Here is a 27,760-nt window from a genome sequence, read left to right as displayed (position 1 = left end):
CTCTGGCATTTATTGCCTATCTGACCTTTGAAAAGTCAGTTAACCTCTCTAGTCCTCAGTTTCCTCATTTGTAAAATGAAGGGGTGAGACTAGATGACTCCTGAGGTCCCTTCTAATACAAATTAATTTGATTCTCTCTAACAGAATCAGAATTTGTTTTTGTTTTTAACATTTTAAATTTATTTTTAAAATGCTGAATTTCACAAACACCAAATAAAATGAGCATGTCCATATACAAAATGGAAAAGAGAAAGAGGATTGCACATGAAATTGAATATTACATATAGTTTGCTTTTCCTTTTAAGTATGTAATAAATTTAAGACATAACTTTCAAACCTATCTTGCTTGTTTGTATTTCCTTCTGGCTTTCCTTCTGTTCTCTTCTCTGCATTAAAAAATGCTATAATGTTTTTTTTGACAACCTTTTGATAGCCTTCTGCTCTCCCCAACTTCCTTTACAATTTGAAGCAAAAAAAGAAAAACAATATTCGTAGTCAAGCAAAACAAATTCCCACATTGCCCATGTGTAAAAATGTTATGTCTCATTCTGCTGCCATCATCTCTTTATTAGGAGGTAGAGAGTCATCATCAATTCTCTGGAATCTCATCATTCTGTTGGTCATAATTCTTGTCAATGTAAAATGTGAAATTGATTTTAATTCTATTTTTGAGACTTAAGCTATCATGGATTTAATACTCTCCTAAACCTTTTAAGTCCAAACTCCTTACCTTTGTAACCTCAACCTTCAACTATATTCTAGAGAAACTTGCCTAAAGGCCAAGTTTTTGTCTAGTAATTACCTCCACTCTGGAACTCAATTCTATTGTGAATTGAATATTCACACCCTTGTGTCTTTGTAACCTCACCCACAGTACCCACTTAACTCAAATTCAAGCTAATTTCAGTAGTGAGCCCTTTAGGTGTTTACTGCACCTAAGTCTGCAGATCCTGTCATCCAAGGATTACTCCCATCTTTCAATGAGGAAGTAATGAGGAGGAGCTTAGATCACTCTTAACCCACCTCCTCATTAAAATGTCTATCAATTCAGATTGTCATGGTGTAATGTCCGAAGCAGTGATTAAGAAAAAGTGTCAGGAATATACAAAAGAACTGTACAGTACTCTATTATACAAGAAGGATCTTAATATCAAGATAATCATAATGGTATGGTTACTGATCTAGAGGTAGACATCCTGGAGAATGAAGTCAAGAGGGCCTTAGGAAGCATTGCTAACAATGAGGCTAGTGAGGGTGATAGAATCCAGCTGAGCTAATTAAAATCCCAAACAATAATGCTGTTAAAGTACTACAGTCAGTATACCAGCAAATTTGGAAAACTCAACAGTGGCCACTAGATTGGAAAAGATCAGTTTATGTCCCAATCCTAAAGAAGGATAATGCCAAAGAATGTTCAAATTGCTGAGCAGTTGTGCTCATTTCACATGCCCGCATCATTATGCTTAAGATCTGCAAGCTAGGCTTCAGCAATATGTGAACCAAGAATTACCAGAAGAGCAGGTTGGTTTTTGAAGAGGCAGAGGAACTACAGGCCAAATTGCCATCATTTGCTGGAATGTGGAGAAAGCAAAGGAGTTCCAGAAAAATAATATGCTTCTGCTTCACTGACTACGCCAATGCCTTTGACTGTGTGGATCACAGCAAAATGTGGTGTTCTTCAAGAGATGAGAGTACCCAATCATCTTTCTTGTCTCCTGAGAAACCTGTATGTGGGCCAAGAAGCAACATTTAGAATCAAACATGGAACAATTGATTGGTTTAAGATTGAAAAAGGAAAACGACAAGATTGCATATTGTCACCTTATTTATTCAACTTATATGCAGAGTACATCACATGAAATGCCAGGCTGGATGAATCAGCCAGAATTAAGTTTGCTGGGAGAAATATCAACAATCTCGGATATGCAGATGATACCACTCTGATGGCAGAAAGTGAAGAAGAATTAAGAAACCTCTTTATGAGGGTGAAAAAGGAGAGTGTAAAAGCTGGCTTGAAGCTTGACATTTAAAAGAAAAAAAAACAAACCCTAAGATCTTGGCAACTGGTGCCATCACTTCATGGTAGAGGGAGAAGGAATTGAAGCAGTGTCAGATTTTATATTCTTGGGCTCAAAGATCACTGCAGATGTTGACTGCAACCATGAAATTAAATGACACTTGCTGCCTGGAAGGAAAGCTGTGGTAAATCTGGATGGTGTACTAAAAAGACATCTCCTTGCTGACAAAGATCCATATAGTCAAAGCTATGGTTTTTCCAGTAGTGGTGTATGGCTATGAGAGTTGGACTACAAGGAAAACTGAGTGCTGCAGAATCAAAGCTTTTGAATTGTGATGGAGAAGACTTTTGAGAATCCCTTAGACAACAAGAAGATCAAATCAGTCAATACTTAAAGAAATGATTTCAATTCAAGGTATTCACTGGTAGATCAAATACTGAAGCTGAAACTTAAAAACTTTAGTCACATAATGAGAAGACAGTTCTGATGGAGAAGATCCTGATGCTGGGAAAAATTAAAGGCAGAAGGAAAAGGGGAGGGTTGCGGCAGAGGTTGAAATAGATAGTGTGTCATGAAAACAACAAACATGAACTTGGACAGACTTTGAGAGATAGTGGAAGATAGGCCTAGTGCACTGTGGTCCATGGGGTCATGAAGAGTCAGACATGATTGAACAACACCACCAAATGGTCAGGCCAATCAGAAAAAGACATACTTATGGAATTGGAGATTTTGCTCTGTCATCTTGCTGATTGTTATAAAAGACCCTGTCACCCCTCATTCAGAGTCTTTGGTCATTGAGAGAGGCCATTGATACAATTTATTGGTTATTGCTAGCTTAATTAATAAATCGATCATGCTTGGAAAGAACTTTATCTCTCGATTTACCTTAATCTCTATTATAACACAAAGTTGTTATTTTTTGCCATACTGGTTATGAAATTGTCATCCTGGTTGTACTCACTTCACTCTATATTGATTTATACAAGCCTTCCCAGGTTTCTCTGAAACTATCCTTTTCACTAATTCTTACAGCATAATAACATTACATTATATTCTTATTCCATAATTTATTCAGCCATTTCTCAGTGGATAGGCACATCTCTCCCCCACTACCACCCACACCACTTAGTTTCTAGTTCTTAGCAATAACAGAAAGAGCTGTTATACAAATGTACACACGGGTCAGTCTCTTTGGGATATAGGTTTACTAGGTCAAAGGATATACACACAGTATAGTGACTGTGGGACAACATTTTAAAATTGCTATCCAGAAGGCCTGGATCAACTCACATTTCTATCAACAGAGCATTAGTGTACCTGTTTTCCCATAGCCCCTCCAACAACTGTCATTTTCCATTTTTGTCATCTTGGAGTTTGAGGTAAATAAAACCTCAGAGTGGTTTTTATTTATATGTCTCTAATTACTAGTGATTTGGAGGATTTTTCTTCATTTTGCTGTGGATAGCTTGTATTTCCTCAAACAAAAACTGCCGTTCATATCCTTTGACCATTTATCTTTCTTTTGGAGACTTCTCTTGTTATTAAATATTTGAATCAGTTCCTTATATATTTTGGGTATCAGATTTATATCAGAGAAACTTGCTCAAAGGTTCCCTGCCTCCCCTCTACAGATATTAACTATTTCTCTTCTAATGCCAACTTCATTGATTTTGCTCCTATAAAACATTTTAAATTTTATGTAGTTAAAAAAAATGATCTTGTCTTCTGTGATCTTCTCTATCCATTATTTGGTCATGAACTCTTCCCTGATACATAATTGTAAGGGTATTTCCTTTGTTGCTCCTCTAATTTATTTTTGATGCGACCTTTTATTTCTAAGTCATATATCCATTTGGAGCTTATTTTGGCATATGAAGTGAGATACTAATCTAAAACTAATTAATTTTATACTGCTTTCCAGTTATCCAAGCCGTTTTTGTCAACTACTGAGTTGTTTACCCAGTAGTTGAGTTCTCTGAGTCTATCAACAACATGCTACTTTGCTTATTTTTTCTGTATGTTGTATACCTAATCTTTTCCACTGAGTGACTTTTCTATATTTTTTAAAACTAATACCAAATAGTTTTGATGACTTTTTGCTTTGTAGTAGATTTCATTATTTCCCTCCATATTCTTGACCTTTTGTTCCTGTATGAATTTTGTCATTATTATTGTTATTTTTTTAAAATCAGGTTGTCTGACCTCAAATTCAGCTCTCATTACATTACGTGACCAGCATATAGATTGAACGGGTTGTATCATGTTCTGCCATAAATGAAGCCAAAATCTTACACATTACATTTTGCATGGAAGAACTAGAGGCATCCATAAGGTAGATGTCAAGTATTGTGAGGTCAATAATATACATCAGTGTTTAATGGAAGGAGTCTTGAATTTGGATTCATGAGACCTTGAAGGCAGAATAACAGTAGGAAAAGCACTGGATTTGATAAACAAAGGTTCAAATCCCATCCATGCCACTTAATACCTATTTTATCTTGGGCAAATCACAAGCTGTTTGGGGCATGATTTCCTTATGTGAAGAGGTTTTACTAGGTGACCTCTAAGGTTCCTTCTAGATTTAGATCTATGATTCCATATACCTATGCTTATTATAGTTAATTGATCAATTAGCATTTATTTAGCACTCACTATGTGCCATGCACTGTGCTAAGCACTAGAGATACAAAGACAAAAGAGAAACAGTCCCATCCCTAAAAGAACTTAAATGGTAGTGGAAAGGACAACATGTGAGTGTGCGTGCGTGTGTGTATGTGTGTGTATGTATACATGTACACATAATACAGTACAAATGATGCCAGACTGTAGCTCATGATAGATATTAGCGCTGAATATAGAAAACAGGACAGAAAGTATATTAGACCTATGGAACTTGATGAGGGTTACCAAGTAAAAGGGCACAGAACAGAGCCTTGGGGAACTCAAGTTAAGAGGCACTATATGGAGAACCAAGAAAGAGTAGAGGTGCAAAAATTCAGGGCAGAAAGAATGTCTAGGAAGAGAGCATAGTCAACATTGTTAAATGCTACAGAAAGGCCAAGAAGTCAGTCAGTTAATAGGCATTTATTAAATACCTACTGTGGTCTGGGTACTGTGCTAAGTTCTGGGAATACAAAGAAAGATGAAAAAAAAAAAAAGACGATTCTCTGCTCTCAAGGAGCTAACAATCTAATAGAGGAAACGGCAGGCAAATATATATGTACAAACAAGCTATATACAAGATAAATAGGAAATAATCAACAAAGTCAAGGCACTAGAATTAAGAGGGGTTGGAAAGGCTCCCTGTAGAAGGTGGGATTTTAGCTGAGACTTTCAGGAAGCCAGGGGCATCAGGAGACAGAGATGAGTAGGGTGAGCACTCTAGGTATAAGAGACTGCCAGTGAAAATACCTGGAGTTAAACGGTGGAATGTCTTGTGTGGAAAAAAGTAAGAAGGCCACTGGACTGCATAGTTTGTGAGAGGAAATAAGCTATAAAGTACTAGAAAGATAAGAGGGCCAGGTGTTGAAGGACTTTGAATGTCAAGTAAGATTTTATACTTGATGTGGAGGTGGGAGTCATTAGAGTTTACTGAATAGAAGGATGACATGGTCATATTTATGTTTGAGGAAGTTCAGTTTGATAGCTAAGTAGAGGATAGACTGGAAGAGGGAAAGATTTATGGAAGGGATACCAACCAGAAAGCTATTTCAGTAGTGATTAGGTGATGAAGGACTTTTCCAGGGGGTGAAAGTGTCAAAGGAAGGAAGGGGGCATATATGAAAGATGTTGTGAAGGTAAAACTGATAAGCCTTGGCCAAATAATAGATATGACAGAATGGAGGATATGGATAGAGTCCAGTATGATACTTAGATTGTGAGCCTGTATGACTGGGAGTATGGTTCTGCCCTTGGGAGTAATAGGAAGTTAGGAAGGGGGGGGAGGGTTGGAGGGTTGAGGGGAAGATGAATATAATGAGTTCAATTTAGTATATCCAGTTTGAGATGTCCAATACACAATTGGAGATATGAGACTGGAGGTTAGGAAAAAGGTTAGGACTGGATAAGTAGATCTCAGAATCATTTGCATAGAGATGATAATTGGATCCATGGAAGCTAATGTGATCACCAAGTGAAATAGTACAAACAAAGAAGAGAAGATGTCTTAGAACAGAGCCTCGAAGATCACCCATGATTATTGATTGTGACCTGGATGAGGATCCAGCAAAGAAGGGGTGGTCATACAGGTAAGAGAAGAACCAGAAGAGGCTGGTGTCATAAAAACCTAGAGAGAAAATAGCATTAGGGAGAGGGTAATCAATAGTATCAAAGCTTGCAGAGAAGTTAAGAATGATGAAGATTGAGTAAATGCCATTAGATTTGGCAATTAAAAGATCATTAGTAACTTTAGAGAGAACAATTTCAGTTGAATAATGAAGTTGGAATCCTGAGAATAAAGAAGAGATTGAGTTAATAGGAAGTAGGAGCCCTGATTGTAGATGGCCTTCTCAAGGTGTTTAGTAACAAAAAGGAAGAAAAGGAACTATAGCTAATGAGGATAGATGATCAAGTGATAATTTTTTGAGGATGGTGGAGACATGGGCATGTTTGTTGGCAGGGAAGCAACTTGTAGGGAATGATTGAAGATTAGTGAGAGAGTGAGATAATGAGGAGACAATCTATTGGAGATGATGACATGGAATGGGATCACTTGTGCATATAAAGGAGTTAACTTTGGTAGTTCTCTTGAGGTAGGGGTGAATGAGGAGATTGGCAGAAGACATTTGAGTAACATGAGATGAGAGGAAGCTCTTAGCAAAAGACCTCAGTTTTTTTCATTGAAATATGAGGCAAGATTCTCAGCTGAGAGGGTAGGAGGAGGGGAACTATGAGAGGTTTAAGGAGAGATGAAAAAGTTTGGAAGAGACACTGTAGTGAGTTGGATAGTGAGTCAGTTAGGAAGGTCTAAAAGGTTGCTTTGCCTCAGTGAGGACCCAGTTTAGATAGGTGACTTAAATTTGTAGTGGTCTCAGTCAACACAGTTTGATGAATTTTTCCATCTTTCTACAACAGCAAGTTAGTAGGAAGAAGGGCAGTGGGTGATGGGAATAATCCAAAGCCGATGCTTGGTAGGACCAGATCATTGATAGGATAAGAGGACAAGAGACTCAAGAAAAGAGTTAACTAGTTCACCGAGGGGTCAAGATGGGGAATAAAGGAAAATGTAGCAAGAGAAAGGGCAATGGCCTGGCAAAGAACTTAAAAGTAAGACATTGGAGGCCAAGGTGAGGAAGATCTCTTAATTGCCAAATCCAGTGGTCTTTTCTCAATCCCCATTCTTCTTGACCTGTCTGTGGCCTTTGATGCTGTTGATCACTCTCTACTCCTTGATACTCTCTTCTCTATAGGTTTCTGGAATACCACTCTCTTGGTTTTTCTACCTGTTAGACAGCTAGTTTGCTGGATTCTTATTCAGGTCTAATCATAGGTGTTCCACAGGATTCTGTCCTGCGCCCTCCTTTCTTCTTCTATACTATTTCACTTAATGATCCTATCAGTTCCGTATGTTGATGATTCTCAAATCTACTTCTGACCTCTCTATTGCCCTCCAGTCTTTCATTTCCAATTGCCTTTCAGACATCTCAAACTGGATATGCAACATGACCAAAATTTAACTCATCTTTTCCCCAAACCTTCCTCTCTTCCAAATTTCCCTGTTAATATTTAGTACTCTACTAACCTCCTAATCCCCCAAGCTAGTTGCCACCCTCTATTTCTTCCTATCTCTCATCCTTCATATTAAATCTATCTCTAAGTTTATCGATTTCTCCTTTGCAACATCTCTTGAATATATATCCTTCTCTTCTCTGTTACTGCCACTATACTGGTAAAGGCTCTTTTATCAACTCATGCTTGAACTATTGCAATAGCCTGTTGGTGGGTCAGCTTGACTTAAGTCTCTCCCCACTTCAATCCATCCTCTATTCAGCTGCCAAAGTGATTTTCCTAAAGTGCAGGTCCAACCATGTCAACTTCCTACTCAATACATTCCAGTGCTCTCTATTACCTCCAGGACCAAATACAAAATCCTCTGTTTGGCATTCAAATCCCTTCATAAAATTCCCCTTTTCCTACTTAACAATCTAATTACATCTTACTCCCCTCCCCTCTTACCCCCATGTATTCTGTGATCCAGTTATACTGGCCTCCTTGATATTCGTCACACAAAACATTCTCTCAGCCCCAAGCATTTTCCCTAGCTGTCTCCCATGCCTGGAATGCAATCCCTCCTCATCTCCACCTCCTGGTGTCCCTGGCTTCCTGCAAGTCTCAGCCAAAATCCCAATTAATTATTTCCTATTTTTCCTGCGTATAGCTTGTTTGTACATCTTCCTTGTCTTTACCATTCGACTGTGAGCTTCTTGAGTGAAAGGACTGGGTTTTTTGGGGGATTTTTTGGCTTCTTTTTGTATCCCCAGTGCTTAGCACAGTACCTGGAACATAATAGGCACTTGATAAATGTTTATTGACTGACTGACTGACTGATAGGGTTTGAGGTTGCATGGTGGAAAGAGAGAAGGGATGACAACCACTTATGATCAAATAAGGGAATTTGAATTCATGAATATGGAAGTAGAACACGCCTGAGTGATGGCAAGATCTAGGGTATGACTATCTCTTCCAGTAGCTGAGGTGAAGTAGAAGAGTAGGTAAAAGGAAATGATTAAGTTAAAGAACTGGAAAGTTAAGGTGTTTGAAGGAATATCATTATGTATTTTGAAGTTCGTTCATATGACAGCAGGAGTTATAGAAGAGAGGAGGCCTATGAGCAAGGCACTGAATTCGTTGAGGAAATACAGCAAGTGTCCTAGATATTAGTAGATAACAACTACCAACTTTGATTTGGGTGGTAAATATGGATCGAATGGATTTCAAAGGAGGAGAAGTTACTGAGTAATAGAGAGAGATGGAGACTCTGGAAGTGGCAGTGGGAAGTAAGAAATATTCCAACTCTTCCACTTTGACCAGTCAGGAGTTACAAGTGAAAGTACAATCAGTGCTGAAAAAAGGCGGTGAGGGAAACTGTGTCATTATTCTGGTCTCAGTGAATGCAAGAAGATGGAAGGAATGGGAAAGGGAAAAATTTTAAGATGAAAGCAGGTTTATTACCTGTGGAGAAGGCATTCCAAAGAATACAGTGGAAGAAGTTGGTAGCTTTAGAATGGAATTTGTGGAGGGTTGGTTTGAGGGAGATGAGAATAAGAGAGCAAGATAGTGGGACAGAGAATAAGTGTATGAACAATGACAGGCTGGGGTTCAGAATCTGTGTGATGGGGTGAATTTGGTGGGGTAGGAGTTTGTTCATCGTTGTGGGGGTGGGAAGGGTGGTAGAGAGGTACTACCCCAGGAACAGGCTTCAGGCCAGGCAACTGGTGGAAGGAGAGCAAAGGAAGAATGAGGATTGAGAATACATTGTCAAATTTGGCAGTTAAGATATCATTGGTAATTTTGGAGACAGCAATTACTATTGAATAACAAAGTTATTCATGATACTTCAAGAAGTAAATAAGAGGAAAGGAAATAGAGGCAATGAGTGTCGGCAGATATTTATAAGAGTTTGTCTGCAAAAGGGAAAAGAGATAAAAGAACATTAGAGGATGGTAGAGTCTGGTGAAGTTTTTTTTTTTTTCTCCCCAGATAAGGAAGCCCTAGGCATCTTTGTCAGCAACAGGGAAGGAATTAGCAGATAGAGTGATAAAGACTGAAGGGTAGAAGAGGGAAATGATTGAAGAGGCAATCTGCTGCAGAAGGTGGGAGAGGGATGGTATCAAGGCTACATGGAGAGGAGCCTGACTTGAAGAAGAGAAGGGCCACCTTGTCAAAAATTATATTATGGGATTTTGAGATGTCAAAAAGCAGGCAAGACAGAGCTCATGGGAAATAGCGTCTATTTTTTAGGCAAAATATTAGGTGAGGTCCTTAACTGAGAGGATAGGGAGAGTAGGAGGTTTAAGGAAAGAAGAGAAGGTTTAGAATAGCTTCTGTAGGGAGTGGGATTTGGGATTAATTAGGGAGCAATAAAACCATTGCCTTACTACAGTGAGGGCCCTGTTAAGATTAAAAAAAAAATACATTTTTAATGTACCCAGTCAGCCTAGGTGGGTGTAAGTTTGGTTAGAGTTTGTCAAAGATCAATGGTAAAAGTACAGGGGGAGCAAAGGATTTGAGAGGAGAGGAAAGAGTGGAGTTGAATTGGTCAACTAAGGGTCTAAATAGGAAAGGGAAGAAAATTAATTCAGAAAAGAGGTTATGACTTGAGGAAGTCCTGGATTGTGGTGAGAACAGGTAATACAAAGATGAGCTAGAATGATCACAGAGTAGGGTCATGGAAGTGGAATACTTGTGGGGAATAATGAACTGAAGATGTTCTTTATTTTTCTGAAGTGACTAGATATGGGATCTGAGTAGGTCATGATAGAATCTGAAGAGATTGAGGAGTTGCATCTAGACTAAAATCCAAAATATTTTGCTTTCCTGAAATCCCCCTAAAAGCTCAAAAGAAGAAACAAGACGGAACATAATTGTGTTTTTTGTTCACTTTAGGAGAGAAAGGACAAGCATCCCAAGTGTCTATTTTTGGTGCTGACTTTTCTTAACGTAGTAAAGTTATCTTCCTATCCCATCAGAGAAGCTATAGTTGATATCAGAAACATTTTCCTCAGGTTCTGTCTCAAGTTTCTAGAGGAAATCTGCTTTGTTTTTTATTTTTATTTTGCTTTGAGGATGTCCTCTGCACACCATTGCTTTTCTTTGGGTGATTTCATTTACTTGGACAGAAGGTTTCCAGCTTTCTTTCTTTACTCAATTAGGAAGCAGACAGCTTCATGCCTCTAGGCTCAAGTTGCTTCATGGAAGGCTTCCCTACAAGGAATAGAAGGGAGAGGGAATGTAGCAGTGACTGGCATGTAAAATGAGCTAGCTTCCAGCTGATTACTGCCAGGGCAAGGTTGAAAAACATTCAGCTTAACCAACAGTCACAGAGTGAGGCTGCAAATTAAGCTAGCTAATCATGATGATGAGCTCCGTCTTTGCCATAATTCTAGGTCACTAGACACTGTAACCTCCTTGATATTCAGTAGAAAAAGTAGTGTTATTTACACAGCATAAGTTGATATTTTGAACTTTCAGCAAAAGATTTCCCTCAAAGCTCACTTAATTGCAAAATAATAAAGTTTCCATTGGCAAGTGACCCTTTCTTTTTATGACTCCCCATGTAAGTCAGGCTGCTATGGGAAGTTGTTCTATTGGTGGTGATTTGTCATTATTTAAATGACTAATCAAGAATCTCATCTTAATAGGTATGTTCTTCCAAGAGTTCATTATTATATCTATATAAACTTAATATAGATTCCTCCAAAATCTTCTGCTCAAAAACTTCTCTTATGTTATATTTCCTCCTTGATTTATCTCCAAACTCTGCGTTCCTTCTCAATTCTACATTACTCCCCTTAAACTTCTATTAATTCAGAGTTATTTAAACTTTATGATACTTTGCAAGGAATGAGTTTGCATTCAGTGTAGATGGATTTAAATGATAGTTTTCTCTCTCTTTGGCTACTTATACTTTTTTCTCTAAAGACACAAATTCACCAATGGAAAACCAAAAATAAGCATCTCCTATATAGCTTCTAGGCTAACCAAAACCAGTCATTGACTCCCACTGAATTGTAGGATGGTTTTAATCTTTCTAAATAATAAATAGAAAAATCTCTGGGAAATTTAAAAGATTGGGCCTGATTGCCTGCTGCTATTTATAAAATTCTTTTTCAAAGGTTGAATTAATGTGTTATCTCAATATGTAATTTGAAGTTATAACCTGTATTTTATGGTAATGTCCTGAAGCTCTAGCACTTTTAAGGTAAATTGCTTTATTGTTTAAATTCAGCAAATATTTATTTAGCATCTGCTTTGAGTAAGGAATTATGCTGGGTTCTGAGAATACAGAGAACTTATGTAGTACATTTTTACAAAAATTCTAACTGTAATGTTCACAAGCCAACTATAAATATGATTTAAATTTTTTTGTGATTCATTTTTAGGTCTCTTCCTTAACAGTATAAGTGAATGGCATGTGAGATATATTCCAGTGTAAATCCAATCCATTGAGATTATTACAGATATGAAAGGATAAATCCTTATGAAGAGTTAGAGCTAAGCTAGAGAAGATTTTATTCACCTTATGTTGACAATGAAATTTCTCAAGGGTTTATCATAACAGTTGTTCCACAGCAGTTTAGTAGACATCTGCTAAATGTTTATTGAATGCTTTTACACCTTAAAATAAGCAGGCTGTTGAATATTCCTTAAGGAGTTTATGTGAATTTTCTTGAAGTCTAACCTTCAATATGACATCACTTTTTAGACTCAATTTTCAAAGTGTTTTCACTTTTGATAAATAAGTAAATAACTGTGGATAAAATTTTGACCAAGTAAGCTCCTTGAGAGCAGAGTTTGGGTTTGGTTTGGTTTGGTTTTTGTTTTTTTTTTCTTTGTAGCCTTACTATCTTATGAATAATAGGCACATGCTTATTGGATTTGATTGGATATACTGGGACATTAAACAAATAACTCACCTAAACTGTATCTTAATGGTTCTGTATATAAAGTGGATATAATAATATCTTACTTTTACCTACCTTGTATAAATGTGAGACATGACATAACATTGAAATAGTTTTAGGTCCTTAGAGATTAATGCCAAGATTTTATTCCAAAAGTTTATTTTTAAGTCACCTTATAAATTGAAAAATATTTCCCCGTGAATCACATTTTATAAATGGTGGCTAAGATGGTAGGTCAGGACACAGGAGCCTATTTAAACAATAATATACCCAAAGGGAGAGGTAGCATGGTGTAGTAAATAGGGAACAGACTTTGAAGCCAATGAGTTGGTTCAAGTACCACACACTAATATAAATACATACTAACAGTGTGACTCTGTGCATGTCACTTAATATATCAGTGCCACAGGCAAAAGTGTTAAGACTAGTAATTGCAGAACTGTTATTGATATGCATTGGTAGGAGTAGTTTGCTCACTGGGGAGTACCCTGTAGAGTTAGAACCCTCACAGAGTTAAAAACAAACCATGCCTAAAGCAGAAATTCCCATTACAACATCCCCACATGTGTTTGTACAGCTACGACTTGAAGACCTCCCTAGATGAGAAATTCTCTTCTTTGCAGGGCTTCTTTTAGAGAGTTTTATATAGAGCTCAAATATTGCCCCTCTCTCTGTAACTTTTACCCACTGCTCCTAGTTCTACTTTCTGGACCCAAGAGAAAAAAGCTTAATAATTTCTATTCCATATGAGAGTCCCTCAAATATATGAAGAGAGCTAACATGTCATCTCCAGTTCCCTCAACCAATAATATCATGATGCTGAAGTTTGAAGCTACGTCAAAATCATAAAGTTCTTATGCCCCATGGGCTTTAAAACTGTGCATACCCGTTGATCCAGCAATAACACACAATAACACTGCTAGATCTGTATCCCAAAGATATCGTAAAAAAGGTAAAAGGACCCACATGTATAAAAATATTTATAGCAGCTCTTTTTGTGGTGGCAAAGAATTGGAAATTAAGGGGATGCCCATCAATTGGGGAATGGCTGAACAAGCTATGGTATCTGAATGTAATGAAATATTATTGTGCTATAAGAAATGATGAACAGGTAGATTTCAGAAAAATCTGGAAGGACTTACATGAACTGATGATGAGTGAAATGAGTAGAACCACGAGAACACAGTACACAGGAACAGCAGCATTGTGCAATGATCAACTATGATAGACTTTGCTCTTCTCAGCAATGCAATGATCCAAGACAACTCCAAAGGACTCATGATGAAAAATGCTGTCCAAAAGGACTATGGATTCTGAATGTAGAACGAAGTGTACTGTTTTCACTTTTATTTTATTTTTTCTGTCTTGTGGTTTGTCCCATTTGTTCTGATTCTTCTCTCACAAGATGCCTGATGTGGAAATATGTTTAACATGATTGTACATGTATAACCTATATCAGATTGCTTGCTGTCTTGGGGAGGGGAGAGGGAAGGAAGGGAGGGAGAAAGATTTGGAAGTCAAAATCATACAAAAATGAATGTTGAAAACTGTCTTTACATGTAATTTGAAAAAACAAATACTATTAAGTGCAAAAAAACCCCCATAGGGTTCTGTGGGATATTTAAAATTGTGGCATGCAATTAAAAATAGAAACTTGGAATCTAAAGGTCCACCCAGATCTCAGAATGACATCTGAAAATATATAACTGCAGATTATTGAAAACCCCAAAATGAGAGGGAAAGGCATATGAGAAGTTAAGGGGATATTAAAAGTGACCCAAAAGTCATAATTATATATGCAGTAATCACAGATAGCCACACAAATTAGTCCTTGAAAATCCAACATAGAAGCTTATTTCAATGAACTCAGTGTTACACTAATATTATATTATTTTCAGGCTACAAAATAAATCCCTAAATATTAACAGCTTTTCTATATAATAATTACATAACCCAAGAAGCAGAAATCCCAGAAAGGAAAATCCCATTCCAGATAACTACAAAATGCATAAAATATCTTGGGATCATCCTACCAACGTACACAAAGGACTTGTGTAGATTCAATTACAAAGTGTTCCTTAAATAAATAAAGAACAACTTTAAAAGCTAGAGGAAAAAAATTAAAAATAATAAAAAATTTTAAAAAGAAACATTAAGGAAGCATTCTAAAAAAAAAGGTGGAGGAATATTCAGTGCTTATGGCTAGGCTGTGCCAATATAATAAAAATGATAATATTTCCAAAATTAATTTATACTTTTAATCCTATACCGATCAAATTACCAAAGGGATACTTTATTGAACTTGATAAAATAATAATTCATTTGGAAAGACAAAATATCTAGAATATCAGGAGAGGTGGTGAAAGGAAGTAGAGAGAAAAGGAGAATAGCACCTCCAGACCTCAAGCTATATTATAAAGCAGTAGTCATCAAAACTCTCTGTTATTGGTTTAAAAATAGAGGGATAGATCAATTAAATGGACTAAACAGGAAAGAATCAGAAATAATGTAACTCAATGATCCAGTGTTTGATAAGATGGAAAACATAAATTACCTAGACTAAAACACCTTAATTGATAAAAACTGCTGGGAAAACTGGAAAGCAGTCTGGCAGAAATTAGACCAATGTCCTATACCACATTGGATAATACATTCTAAGTGGATATTTGACCTTAATATTAAAGGTCATAGTATGAAAAAAATTAAAAGAGAAACAGATCATATACTTCTCACAGGTATAGGTAGGAGATGTATTCTTAACCAAACAAGAGATAGAGGCAATTACAAAATATAAAATAAGTAACTTTGATTACATGAAAATGAAAAATTTCTGCATATACAAAATTAATGTGCCTAAGATAAGAAGGGAAGTGGTCAAGCAGGAAAAAAATCTCTATGTCAGATTTCTCTGATTAGGGTTTGGTATCCAAGATATATCAACAATTTATATTTATACATACGTATATATGTATATTACTGTTACCAATTTCCCAGTATATAAGTGGTCAAAGGATGTGAATAAGAAGTTTTCAAAAGAATTGTAAAGTATTGAAAACCACACGAAAGAATGTTTGAAATCACTAATAATAAGAGAAATACAAAACACCTGTGAGGGTTCATGTCACACTCTGCAAATTGGCAAAAATGACAAAAATGTCAGTAACCAATATTGGAAGAGTTGTGGAATAACAGGCACAGTAATACATTGTTGGTGAAACTGTGAAATGGCACAATCATTTTGGAAAGCAATTTATAATTCTGTAAATGAAGTAGCTAAAATGCCCATGCCCCTTGAACCAGAGACTCTATTACTGTGCTTATACCCTGGGGCAGCCATTAAGAAGAAAGTCCTCATATACACCAAAATATTTTAACAGCACTTTTTGTAATAGCAAAGAATTGGAAACAAAGTAGATGCCCATCACTTGAGGAATGGCTAAACAAATTGTGGTTCGTGAATGTAGTGGAATATTGTCGTGCTGTAAAAATGATGTGTGTGATGAATTCTGAGGAGCATGGAAAAATCTAGATGAGCTGATACAGAGTGAATTGAGCAGAGCCAAGAAAACAATATTCCTAGTGATTACAACAGTGTAGCCGGAAAGAACAATACACACTGAAAAGTTCAAAAGTGAATGTAATAGAATTATAAAGATCAAGCAAGACTGAAATTAAGAGATATGAGAGAACACCCCCAACCTACACCTTTGTGGAGATCAGAGAACCACAGGTGTTAACACATACACATTTTTTTCAATGGCTTTTTCAATGTATCAATCAGTTATGCTAACTTTTTTTTCCCTTTCTAAAAACTAGTATCTGTTATTTGGGATGGCTCTCTTGGGGGGTGAGAGGCAGAGATGCTTGGGATAATGATGTAAGAAACAGAAGAAATCAACAAAGACATATGAAAAAAAAGTCCTTTATATAGTACTATGGCCCATACACAAGTCCATCTAGCACGCAATAATAGTGCATTATACAGATGCAAAATAAAGTGCTCTAAGTCTGAATGGGGAAAGTTGTTACCTAAGTTATAAATAAGAAAAGACGTTCATGGAGGAGACAGCATTTGAACTTAGCTTGCAAGGATAGAGTAGGAATGGAGAAGGTAAAAAGGAGAAGTTTATTCTAAGCATATGGAACAGCCTGAGCAAAAGCAAGGAGACAGAAGAGGAAGCATGTATTTGAGTGCTCCCCAAAACTTCATTTGGTCAGAGTATGGAGAGAGAGTGTGTGTGAGATACCCCTGGAAGTGATGGCAGTACATTGTGGAGGTTCTTGTACGCCAGGCAAAGGAGTTCATGTCTTAATTGGTAGGCAAGAGGATGCCTCTGCAGATGTTGTGCACTGAAGATTTTTAAATACCCAAATGGAACTAAATATACCAGTCTCTACCTTGTGCTAAACGAATGACAGCTGTTACTCAAACAAAAATCTATCCTGAAGAAAAGCACAACTCAAATATAACTCACTTAATTTACTGCAAATTTTTCATTCTCTTTTAAAGCAGTTTTTGTTTTTCCCAAATGACAAGCAAATTGTGTCATCTGACACTTTGTAACTAAGCTTTATTTTGACCCTTGAAAGTTTAGTATCAATCATGAATTTCAGATTTTCTGAAGACTTGCCTTTTCAGGTCAAGTAAAGGCCCATAACTAATTTGGGGGTCCTTGAAATTACTGATTTAGTTTACACTGTATTGTCTAAAAAAGTAAAGGGATCTAGCTATATCTATCTTATCTATTTATCTGTGTCATATCACCAGATTATGAGAGCCTATTGTGTATAGTATATTGTGTGAAATCTGCTATTAGCATTTATGGGAGAGATGTTGCAAACAATACTTCCAAGTGGTAGTTTGGTGGTAGATTTGGAGTCAGGAAAACCTATGTTCACATTCCTCATTAGATACTTCCTATCCTGGTGATCTTGAAGAAGTCACTAAGTACCTCTTTACTTAAGTGAGGATGTAAAATGGGGATAATAATAGCAATCTACTTTTCAGTGTTGTTGTGAGGATCATATATGTATATGTGGATATGTACATATATGCACATGTGTGCATATATACACATCTATTTCATATTTTTCAAACACTAAAGTGTTACATAAATGTTAGCTATCACTATTAAACACATTCTTAATTTTAAAGGTGTTTTAAGTTCATTTACAAGCTATTAACTCTGGCTTTATATTCCTGACAATCTGAGACAATTGACTTAGCTAAGTGTAACGCAGTGGTTATGCCAGCAATGTGTGGAGTTGATGGATTCTTGAACCAGTCAACTAAAATGAGAAAACACTCTGGTATAGGAAAGACTAGATTTGGAGTCAGAAGACTTGGGTTTAAATCCCAGTTATTTTATATTCTGCTTATGTATTCTTGGGCAAATCACATAATTTCTCTGGGTTTCAGATTACTTACCTGCAAAATGAGAAGATTGGATTACATGATTTCTAAAATACATTCCAGCTCTAAATCCTAAAACTCTGTGTTCCAAGGCCATAAATTGCTTTCCTTACCCTATTTGTTGTTATTGTTCATCCTTCATTTTCGAAGAAGACCCTAATGACATCATCAATGATGTCTTGACTTGTGCCAATTTCAAAAATACATGCTCTTGGTCATAATGGGGTTAGTCTTCATTCATAGTTCAATAGCCATTTGAAGGGTACCAGGATTGTGATATCATTGGTATAAACTGGAACCTTCAAGCAAGAAAACTACCTCAACTAATGTAAATTTGCCCCTGTTCTGCAACTTTAGAGTCTTAGATAGTTGTCTAGGGTACTGAGAGATTACGTGATTTGCCTACCTCTGTGTACCTGGCATGTTCCAGATGCAGAACTTGAACCTTAGTCTTCCTGACTTTGAAGCCTGCTCTCTACCCATGGGACCTTTCTGGTTTTCATTTTTTAACCACCTCTTATATGTAAAAATCACCATTCACCATGCCTCTGCTCACTTTAGTTACCTAAATTGGAATAGCCCTCCTTTTTTTCCCACTACCTTTCTACCCAGATGAGCTAGTGCTAGTTTGTCCTTTTTTACATGAAGTCTTCCAATACTACTCCAGCCACAGTGATTTCTCATTCCTCTGAATTTATTCCAGTGATTTTATTAATTTTATTGATTACCTATTCTATTAATAATTAATCATTTGCTCCTGTGACATCTCTTGTATTGTTACCTTGAATTGTTTTCAGCTCTTATCACATATAATTTTGCTTTATTTTCTCATTACATTTTAAGTTCTTTGAGGACAAAAACTAAGACAATGTGTCAATGGATAGAGTATTGGATTCAAAGTCAGAAAGACCTGGTTTCTAATCCTGTCTCAGACATTTATCAACTATGTAGTGATCAGTAAGTCTCTTAAGGTCTCTAATCCTTGTTTTACTTACCCATAAAATGGGGATATGAAGTTCAAATTAGAAAATGTATGTACAATACTTGAAAAAATTTGATGCAACTTTATTATTATCATTATTGTTTTGTGTTTCTTTGTATCACCCATAGAACAAACCACAGTGTACTATACACAATAGGTCTATACAATAAAGAAGCAGTATGGTAAGTGTAGTATAGGGGGAAAGAATGTTGGATTTGGACTAAGGAAAGATTGAGTTCAAATATCACCTGTGGCACTTACAAATATGAGACTGGTCAATTTGCTTAACTACTCTGAACCTATTTCCTAATCTGTAAAATAATGAAGTTGATATAGGAGAGCTCTAAGTTCCTTTCAGTTCTAAATGTATGAACCTTAAGGCTTTATGCTTATCTTTGCAAGGACTGTCATATCTTTTAAAAGTTATGTCATATAAACATAACTGTTCCCTCTGTTCATGGTGACAGGCACATCACATCACCCAGGATCAAAATCCTTCAATAGAAGAAGCCGCAGATTCAGCACTCTCAATTGCCCATGCTGCCATTGCCTCTTCAAGACCTGAGCACAATGGTGAGAGAGATTGTTAAAAATGCAAAGGGCACATGCATGCTGCCCATACCCCCTATACACATCTCTATCTATGATGCAGTTTCCTAAGTTGATTTTTAAATGAGTTGAACAGAAGGCAAAACTTAGCTGCAGTGCAGCTGAACAGGGCAAATTTCTGTGAGTCTTCTTATTGGTTAATTTAGTATTTCTGGCAATGACATTCTGTTCTTTATCTGGGCACACTGGAGGCCTTTGATTTATATCCCTATGTATTCTCCCTCTGATTCTTTTCCTTTTAAGTAGGAGTTAATCTTCCAGGAGAGTAAGAAAGATAGCTCTTAGAGCTTCCCAGAAACTGTGTGCTCAGTGTTGAGCTTAAGAGGAATTTGCTTTACTTGCTAAAGGGATCTGTTTTTAAAGATCATTGTGTTGTTGGCACAGCTGCAAATGACCCAACAGATAGACTCCTTGCCTACTGAAATCCTGGCTTCAAAATTCCCCAAAGAATTGGGCTTTCAGTCATGATACAGCATCACAAATTCCACGATATCCAAGGGGGGGAAAGCTTCCTGTGACACATTTTTTTCTGGCTTTTACCCCATCTCATGTATGGTGAGGGTGCTATACTTTTGGACTTCTTGGGTTTGGCCATGGGACGGAGATATGAACTTAGAGAGTTACCCATAATGATAGTGAGAATGAATTTCAATGGCACACTTACTTGTTTGAAACTGCATATATAGAAATAACATGAAAACATTGGGATATGTTCCAATATTTAGAGAAAGGGAGGATTAGGGTAAGAAAAATCATGAAATACCAACCAAAATATTTGCATGTATGTATGTGTAAAATCTGTTGTATAAATTATATTGTTTTTTATATTATATAAATGTTTTATATTATTTACTATTACATAAATATATAAATAAATTGTTGTTGACTGGTTGATCACATGGGTCAGAAAACCCAAATAAGTGCCTGGGAATCTTGGGGCAGAGGGAAGGATAGGGCAATGGTTAAGATAAAGTTGGGACAGAGATCCTTAGCAAGATTAGACACCAGATCCTACTAGAGATGAACTAGAGAACACAGATAGGAAACTGAATGACTTGTCCGGGATCACAAAGCTATTAAGTGTCTGAGGCAGGATTCAAACTTAAGTGTTCTTGTCTCCAAGTATGTAGCCCTTTATGACCCTTTATCCACAACTCCACTCAGCTGCCAAAACAAGACTGGGTATGTCACTTTTGCAGGATGTATGTGAAGCATTATGATGCAGAAAAAGCCCTGGGTCATGTCTTTTGTCAGGTGTTTTCTATCCCCATGAGCTCCAGATTTTAGACCATTGTTAGCCTCACCTAACCTTCCTCAAGGAGCAGGGGCCACTGGGTGGTAGGATTAGGAAGACAAGAACCCATATCACTCTAAACAAGTTTACTTCTGGGCCAGCCATTTGAGTCTAATATAATATCTAGATCACTCCAAAATCAAAAGATTTCCTCTGCTTGTTTTCTGATTCCTGAATTTCCTTTGGCAAGTAAAAATGAACAAACAAACAAAATAACAACAGAACAAAATAAAAGGCCTTTTATTGAACAATTATAGATACTTTAGTGGATCTGTGATTTCATTTTTTTCCCCTCCAGTGGTGAAAACAGAAATCTATCCATGCCTTCTCATCCTATGTGATTCTTTTTCTTAGGATCATAGATAGAGAGCTGGAAAGGACCTTAGACCATCTGACCCAACTCAATCATGTTACACAGAAACTGAGGCCCAGAGAAATGAAGTGGCTTTTCCAGAGTCACACAGATAGAAGAAACAGAATTCAGACCCTAGTCCTCCAACCTAAGACCCAAGGATTTTTCTGTATCGTAATGCTTCACATAAATCCTGCAAAAGTGACAGATATATCCAGTCTTGTTTTGGCAGCTGAGTGGAGTTTTGTATAAAGGGCTCTTGGAGTCAAGAAAACCTAAATTTGTACCCTGCTTTAGATACTTAATAGCTTTCTGATCCTGGACAAGTCATTTAACCTTTATCTGCATTAATTTCCTCGTCTAAAATCAGAACAATAATAGCACCTACCTCCCTGGGTTGTTGTGATGATCAAGGGAGATAATATACGTAAAGGGTCTTATAATCCTTAAAGCACTCTATTTATGTTAGCTATTAGAGGCTTATCTCTAAGTTATTAATATTCTCAGTTTTTTCCATTGCTACTCCCTTCCTCTTGAGATTATCTCCCATTTATACTGTACATATCTTATAAGTAAATCGTTGTTTACATGTTGTCTCAACCATTAGAATGTGCTTCTTGAGGGCAGGGGGCATGTTTTTACTTTCTTTATATTCTCCTTGCTTACTGCAGTGTGTGGCACATAGTAAGGATTTAATAAATGCTTATGTATTAACTAATCAATAGATTCATGGTTACCAGTGCAGCACTGGCTGCCCATTGGGTATCACTCACTCACTCTCATTAAATTTATGGATATCACCTCGTTTTCCAGCCTTATATGTCCTTGATTCATATCTTTCTTGTCACTTCCACACTGTCATCACTGGTAATGGACTGTAGCCTGTTTGTCCCTATCATAAATGTTTCTGTGGTATCATCATGCAGCACAGCAAGTGTCCTGGGTCAGGAATTAGAGGGTTTGGGTTTGAATCTTGGCTTTGACACTGTATACTTGTGTATGACCTTGGGCAAGTCAGTGAAACTTTATAACTCAGTGTTTTCCTCTGAAAAATGAGGGATTTGAACAAGGTGACCTCAGAGCTTCCTTCCAACTCTAAATCTTGGATCCTATGACAGTCAGTCCATCTGACAGATATGTAAAAGAGTGCTTTTTAAATCAGCGTAGGCCTAAAACCTAAAAGAAATAAGGCCTTTTGGACAAGTAGAAATGTAATCCAAAAAAAAGTGAGAGGATACAAAGTCTGGGAACTATATTACCTGTAGGCTATATCATTGCACTGAAGTTTCTGAAGATATGGGAAGGGCTGCTGAAAACTTGATATGGTGGTAAACTTTTTTTAGGCCTATATTTCATAAGATCAACCTACAAGGCAGCTGGTGATGCAGTGGATAGCGTCCTGGGCCTGGAGTCAGAAAGACCTGAGTTCAAATGTGACCTTAGACATTTAGTAGCTGTGTAATCCTGGGCAAATCCCTTAACCTCTGTTTGCCTCAGTTTCTTCAACTATAAAAAGAGGACAGTAATAGCACCTACCTTGAAGGGTTGTGAAGCTCAACTGAGATAAGATTTGTAAAAAAAAAAAAAAAAAAAAAAAGCACTTAGTAAATGCCAGGCACATAGTATGTCTTTTATAAATGCTTATTCTCTTACCTTTCCCTTCTCCCTACAAGGGTATATAAGGTGGTCTGTGAATATAATCTGGTTAGATATAGGTAAGTTCTTTCCTATACATGTCGATCTAAGAACTCTGTCAGCCAGAAAAGTAACTATTATCCTTGGCTACATTAAGACACATAATTTGAAATACTGACATGCCCAAATTGAGGGGGGTGACAGTTCCACTATTTCTGCCCTAACCAGACCACATCAGGAACATTGTGTTCAGTTCTCTCTCTATAGCTTCCTGTAGGCTTTAGCAGGGGAAATGGAATTTGTTGAGTTTAGAACTTTTTTTCAGTCCAGAAATTAAAATGAACACTTTTTTTGGATGGGGATGGGTAGCAAGAGGTCCCAACCTGTGGTTTTCATTGGTATTAAAAACTCCTTATGAGCAATCTAATCTCCATCAATACAGATCAACAACTGATCTTCAGCTTAAGAATCTTAGAGAGTTGCCTTGTGCAACTGAAGGTCAAAGTGACTTGTCTGGGTCATGCAGCTAGTATGTTTCAGAAGCAGGATTTGAGCCAAGATCATCCTGACTCTGAGAACAGCCCTTTATCCACTACATGGAGTTGTCTCAGCCCATAAGGAGAAAAAAGTAGCCTAAAGAAATCCCCAAAGCTGCAATAGCATTTTAAAAATCTTTTCTCTTTGGTTTAAGGTATTTTTGTGGGTTCCATCTAAGGATCTCCTGCCAATCCTCCTTGGAGTAAAACAGAGTATTCTTCTGAGTTCTGAGAAAATTTTCATTGAAGGAAAACATGAGTTTTCCCCTTTGCCAATATAATTTCTTTTGATTTGTCTTCTCAAAGGAAAAATGTGTGCTACCAGGGCACTAAATTGTTGAAAAGGATTTTTAATGAGATAACCTTTTATTTCAAATTTTCAATGAACCCCGCCCCCTCCATTAAATGTCTTTTGAAAGCACAATACTTGCCCTAAACCCTAAAATACCAGTGTTTAAGGCTTTGAGCTCAATCCAACTCTTTTTTTTACTCTTAGTCTTACCCTTCATTCCTTATGCAGACAAAACTGCTATAAGATTTTGATTGTGTAAGGATTTAGTGTAAGGTCCAATTCTGGCTTTGAGAATGATACTAACCTGAGGCTGGCTGGCTTCCCAGAGTGGCCCTTGTCAAACTTTGTATTAACATATCTCACCAACACTGTCAAGGATTCAAGACATATGCCTTATGTTTATAACTTTTCTCACAAAGGATATTAAAATAAAATAGTTTTGAGGCCAAGTACATTTCAGTATAAACCTTCTGAAGGCCAAACAACACTACTCACAGTCAGCCTTGTTTGGAAGTGTTTCCTCTTACTGCAAACTGCATTCTTTCCAAGCTAGGGGTTTTAGAGCACTTTATAATGTATTGCTAGCCAGCATGACAGGCTTTCAGCCTTCTATACAAACCCTTCAGAAGGGTTAGGTTTTTTGGTAGCCATTGCATGTTTCTGACTAATACTGAGTTCAAGATAGATTAAAAGCCCCAGGGTTTTTTGTATGTGTGTTTGTTTTTCCATATTTGGTTCAGTCAAGCCAGGTCTCTCCCATGCTGTTTTATGGTGTTTATACGTATTAAATGTTTTGTTTATTTTATTTAATTTTTTTTTTGTATTATCAGGGCATAGCACATAATAAATGCATGTTGAATTGAATTTCTGCCCATCTTTCCAGCCTATTAAATAATAAGACTGTTGTGCTTGTAGAAATGTAAGAGATCTTTCTTGAATATCAGCTAGTACAACAGCCTCATTTTGTGAACTATATACATCTAGTTACTGTGATTTCTGTTACCTACCTACTAGAGTCTACAATCACAGAATCATAAATCATATGTTTAGAATTAGAATGAACTCTAGAGGTGACCTAGAACCACTCCTCTTATTTTACAGATCAGGAAACTGAGACCCAGAGAGGTAAGGTGAGTTGTCCAAGGTCACACAGATAATTAAGTAAAAGAGCTGTGATTTAAATTCAGGTCCTCAGATTCCAAATCTAGTGCTGTTTTCACTACACCATGCAGCCTCTCCATCATATTAATTATTCCTTTTAGCTCTTCCTGTTATCTGAGAATTGGGTAAGTCAAGCTACTATGTATTCATACAAGTCATTGATAGAAATGTTGAACAGCACAGCGGCAGGGTCAGAACTAAGTATAATACCTTCTTCCAAGTTGACATTAATCATTTCTTTCTTGCTTAGATGTTGCTTAGAAAGTTGATCCAAAGTCACTCTCAGGTAAGAGATACAGCTAGGTGATGCAGTGGCTAGATGGCTAGGCCTGGAGTCAGAAAGACCCGCATTCAAATATGGCCTTAAACACTTACTAACTGTGTGATCTTGAACAAGTCACTTAACCTCTGCTTATTTCTGTTTCCACTTCTGTAAAATGGAGATTAAATAACATCTACCTACCAAGGTTGTTGTAAGGATCAAACGAGATCATAATTTTAAAGCATTTAGCACAGTACTTGGCACATAGAAGTGCTATATAAATGTTAGTTAATATTATTGTTATTGTTGTTAGCTTAAAAGCTAATTGCTACCCTAAAATATTTGAACACCTTACCTGTAAAGTAAATGCTGCCCTCATTTTAGAGAAAAGGTTATGATTATAACTACCACTACTACCCCTCCACTCCCCAGCTATAAATACATTTTTGTCCATGTTTCATTTCATATTAGAAAATGTGATACTTGAACTCAAGAAGCTTACAGCATAACTGGGCATTCAAAACATAGGTGGAGAAAATAAGAACAGTTACAAAGCAGTGGATCAAGGGATAAGAAACAACTTGGTGTAATCAGAAGAAATGAATGATCAGAGAAGACTTATAGAGTAAAATGGAATCAAAGTGAGGTAGCATTAATCTAAGAAAGTTCTCTAGAGGAACTAAGTCCTAAATAAAAATGTAAAGGGTTGAAAATCAGTTGGTGAAAAGGAGCAAAAAGCATTTAGTTTTATTTCTTGTACTGCAAATACCATAAAAATTGATCAATATTGTTAATTAGAAGACCTATTTCTACCTTAGTAGAAGGCCTTTTTGCTTGTTTCCTGTTTTGATTGATTAAAGAAAATTTCATTTAAACATTTTTCTAAGCTTCTATTCTCTGGGAGAATGCTGTGATACACAGTGGGGAAACTACAAAAATTAAATGAGATCCATTGTCTGCTTTCTTGGAATCTGTAGTTGTTTCCAGCTCTGCAATTCACTGATTTCATATTTATAAAGAAGTAGTATTTTTGCCCATTCCCAGTTCTGGTTTTACCAGCTTTACCTGAAGTTGCTACCCAAGGCCCTCTCAGAGTTGGAAAGGACCACAGAGGCTATTGTGGTCCTGACCAATACCTAAGCAAACATCCTATCACTTCTTTCAGTTTGAGGCCCTCCAGCAATGAAGACCTCACTATTTCCCAAGGCAATCAATTACACTTTTGGACATTTGTAGTCATTAGGAAGATTTCCCTTATATTGAACTGAAATCTGCTTCTCTACAACTATCTGAGTAGCCCTGTGTGAGGGACTTTTACATAATATTTAAAGGAAGTGCAACTTGTCAGTTTTCCTGTTGCCTGATGATTGACTACTCTTGGGTTAATGCCATGCTAGGATATGATTTTTCCTATCTTAAATTCCCAAGTGTTCTTAATGGTTTTTCATTTAGTATAGTGTAGAGATTACTTTCATGACAGTTACAAAAGATAATTGTCAAATTTTACATGAAGGGTTCTCTTTTAATTAAAACTATCCCCATTGTTCTAAATTTTTTCCAGCCTTAGATTGCCTTAGGACAACCCCAGGAAAATGAGTCCTGTGTTACTGGGATTTATTTTAATTAAAAGCCACCTGACCAGACATCTGCCAAATTGTAATCATACCTAAATACCTTTTCAATGAAACATTCCCTTATTTTTGTCTATATATGTCCATGGATAGCAGAGTGCATTAAACTCCCTGAAGGAATTAAGTAGGTGTGAATTCTCAAATGAAATCATCCACAGGGATACTTTGAAATGGGATGGCATTGCTATTACACTGTAAAAACTGATTCTCATATAGTATAGCTGTGGAAGTGGGCTTCATTTTTTTAATCAAAGTCTCAAAGTTGGAAGAGGCCTTAGAGGTCTAGTAAAACCTAGACCTAAGCAGTAATTTCCGGTATATCATTCCTCCTCCCCCTCCAAAGTAGTCAGCCAGCCTTCACTTAAAGAATTCAAATAATGGGGACCTCACTATCCTTTTAAGAAACCTATTCTACTTTGACACTTCTCTTTTAGGAAATATTTCTTAAATTGTGCTGAAATGAGCACCTTTGCAATCTCTGCTTGTTTACTCTTACCTCTCCTCTTGAGAGCCAGCAAAACAAATCTAGTCCTTACATATGACACTTTCTCAAATACTTGAAGACGGCTATCTCTAAGTTTTATTCTCTCCCTATAAGAATCTGTAGCATAGTTTCTATTCCCGTCACTACCCAACTTTCCCTATTGATGATTTCCCTATTCTCTAGTTTATCAATGTCCTTCCTAAAATGTGCCACAACTGAATGTCATCCAGAGTTAATCCAATAAGGACAGAGTATAGCAGGACTACAAACTTAATTGTCCTTAAAAACAATGCTTCTGTAAATATTGACGGAGTTTATGTGAGATTTTTTTAGGCTGCTACATCACAGTGCTGGCTTATATTGAACTTGTAGTCAGGTCACAAGATTTCTTTCACATGAGCCATTGTCTGGATATATAAACTTCTCAAGCCTATACCTAGTATCTTTAATGTTTTAACCAAAATGT

The 27,760-nt window shown here is 36.8% G+C and overlaps 1 protein-coding gene across 1 annotated transcript in view; it reads left to right on the top strand.

Moving 5' to 3' along the window:
- Positions 1-27,760, top strand: part of TTC23 (tetratricopeptide repeat domain 23) — a 103,550-nt gene that overhangs the window by 50,771 nt on the left and 25,019 nt on the right. The window contains 1 exon segment of the mRNA XM_027852023.1: positions 19,506-19,611. Within this exon segment, the coding sequence (XP_027707824.1) occupies positions 19,506-19,611 (106 nt within the window).

Source organism: Vombatus ursinus, unplaced genomic scaffold, assembly GCF_900497805.2.
Source record: "Vombatus ursinus unplaced genomic scaffold, bare-nosed wombat genome assembly UNPS02009205.1, whole genome shotgun sequence".
Lineage (NCBI taxonomy): Eukaryota > Metazoa > Chordata > Mammalia > Diprotodontia > Vombatidae > Vombatus > Vombatus ursinus.
The sequence above is the reverse complement of the archived record's forward strand: the minus strand, read 5'-3'. Positions and strand labels throughout refer to the sequence as shown.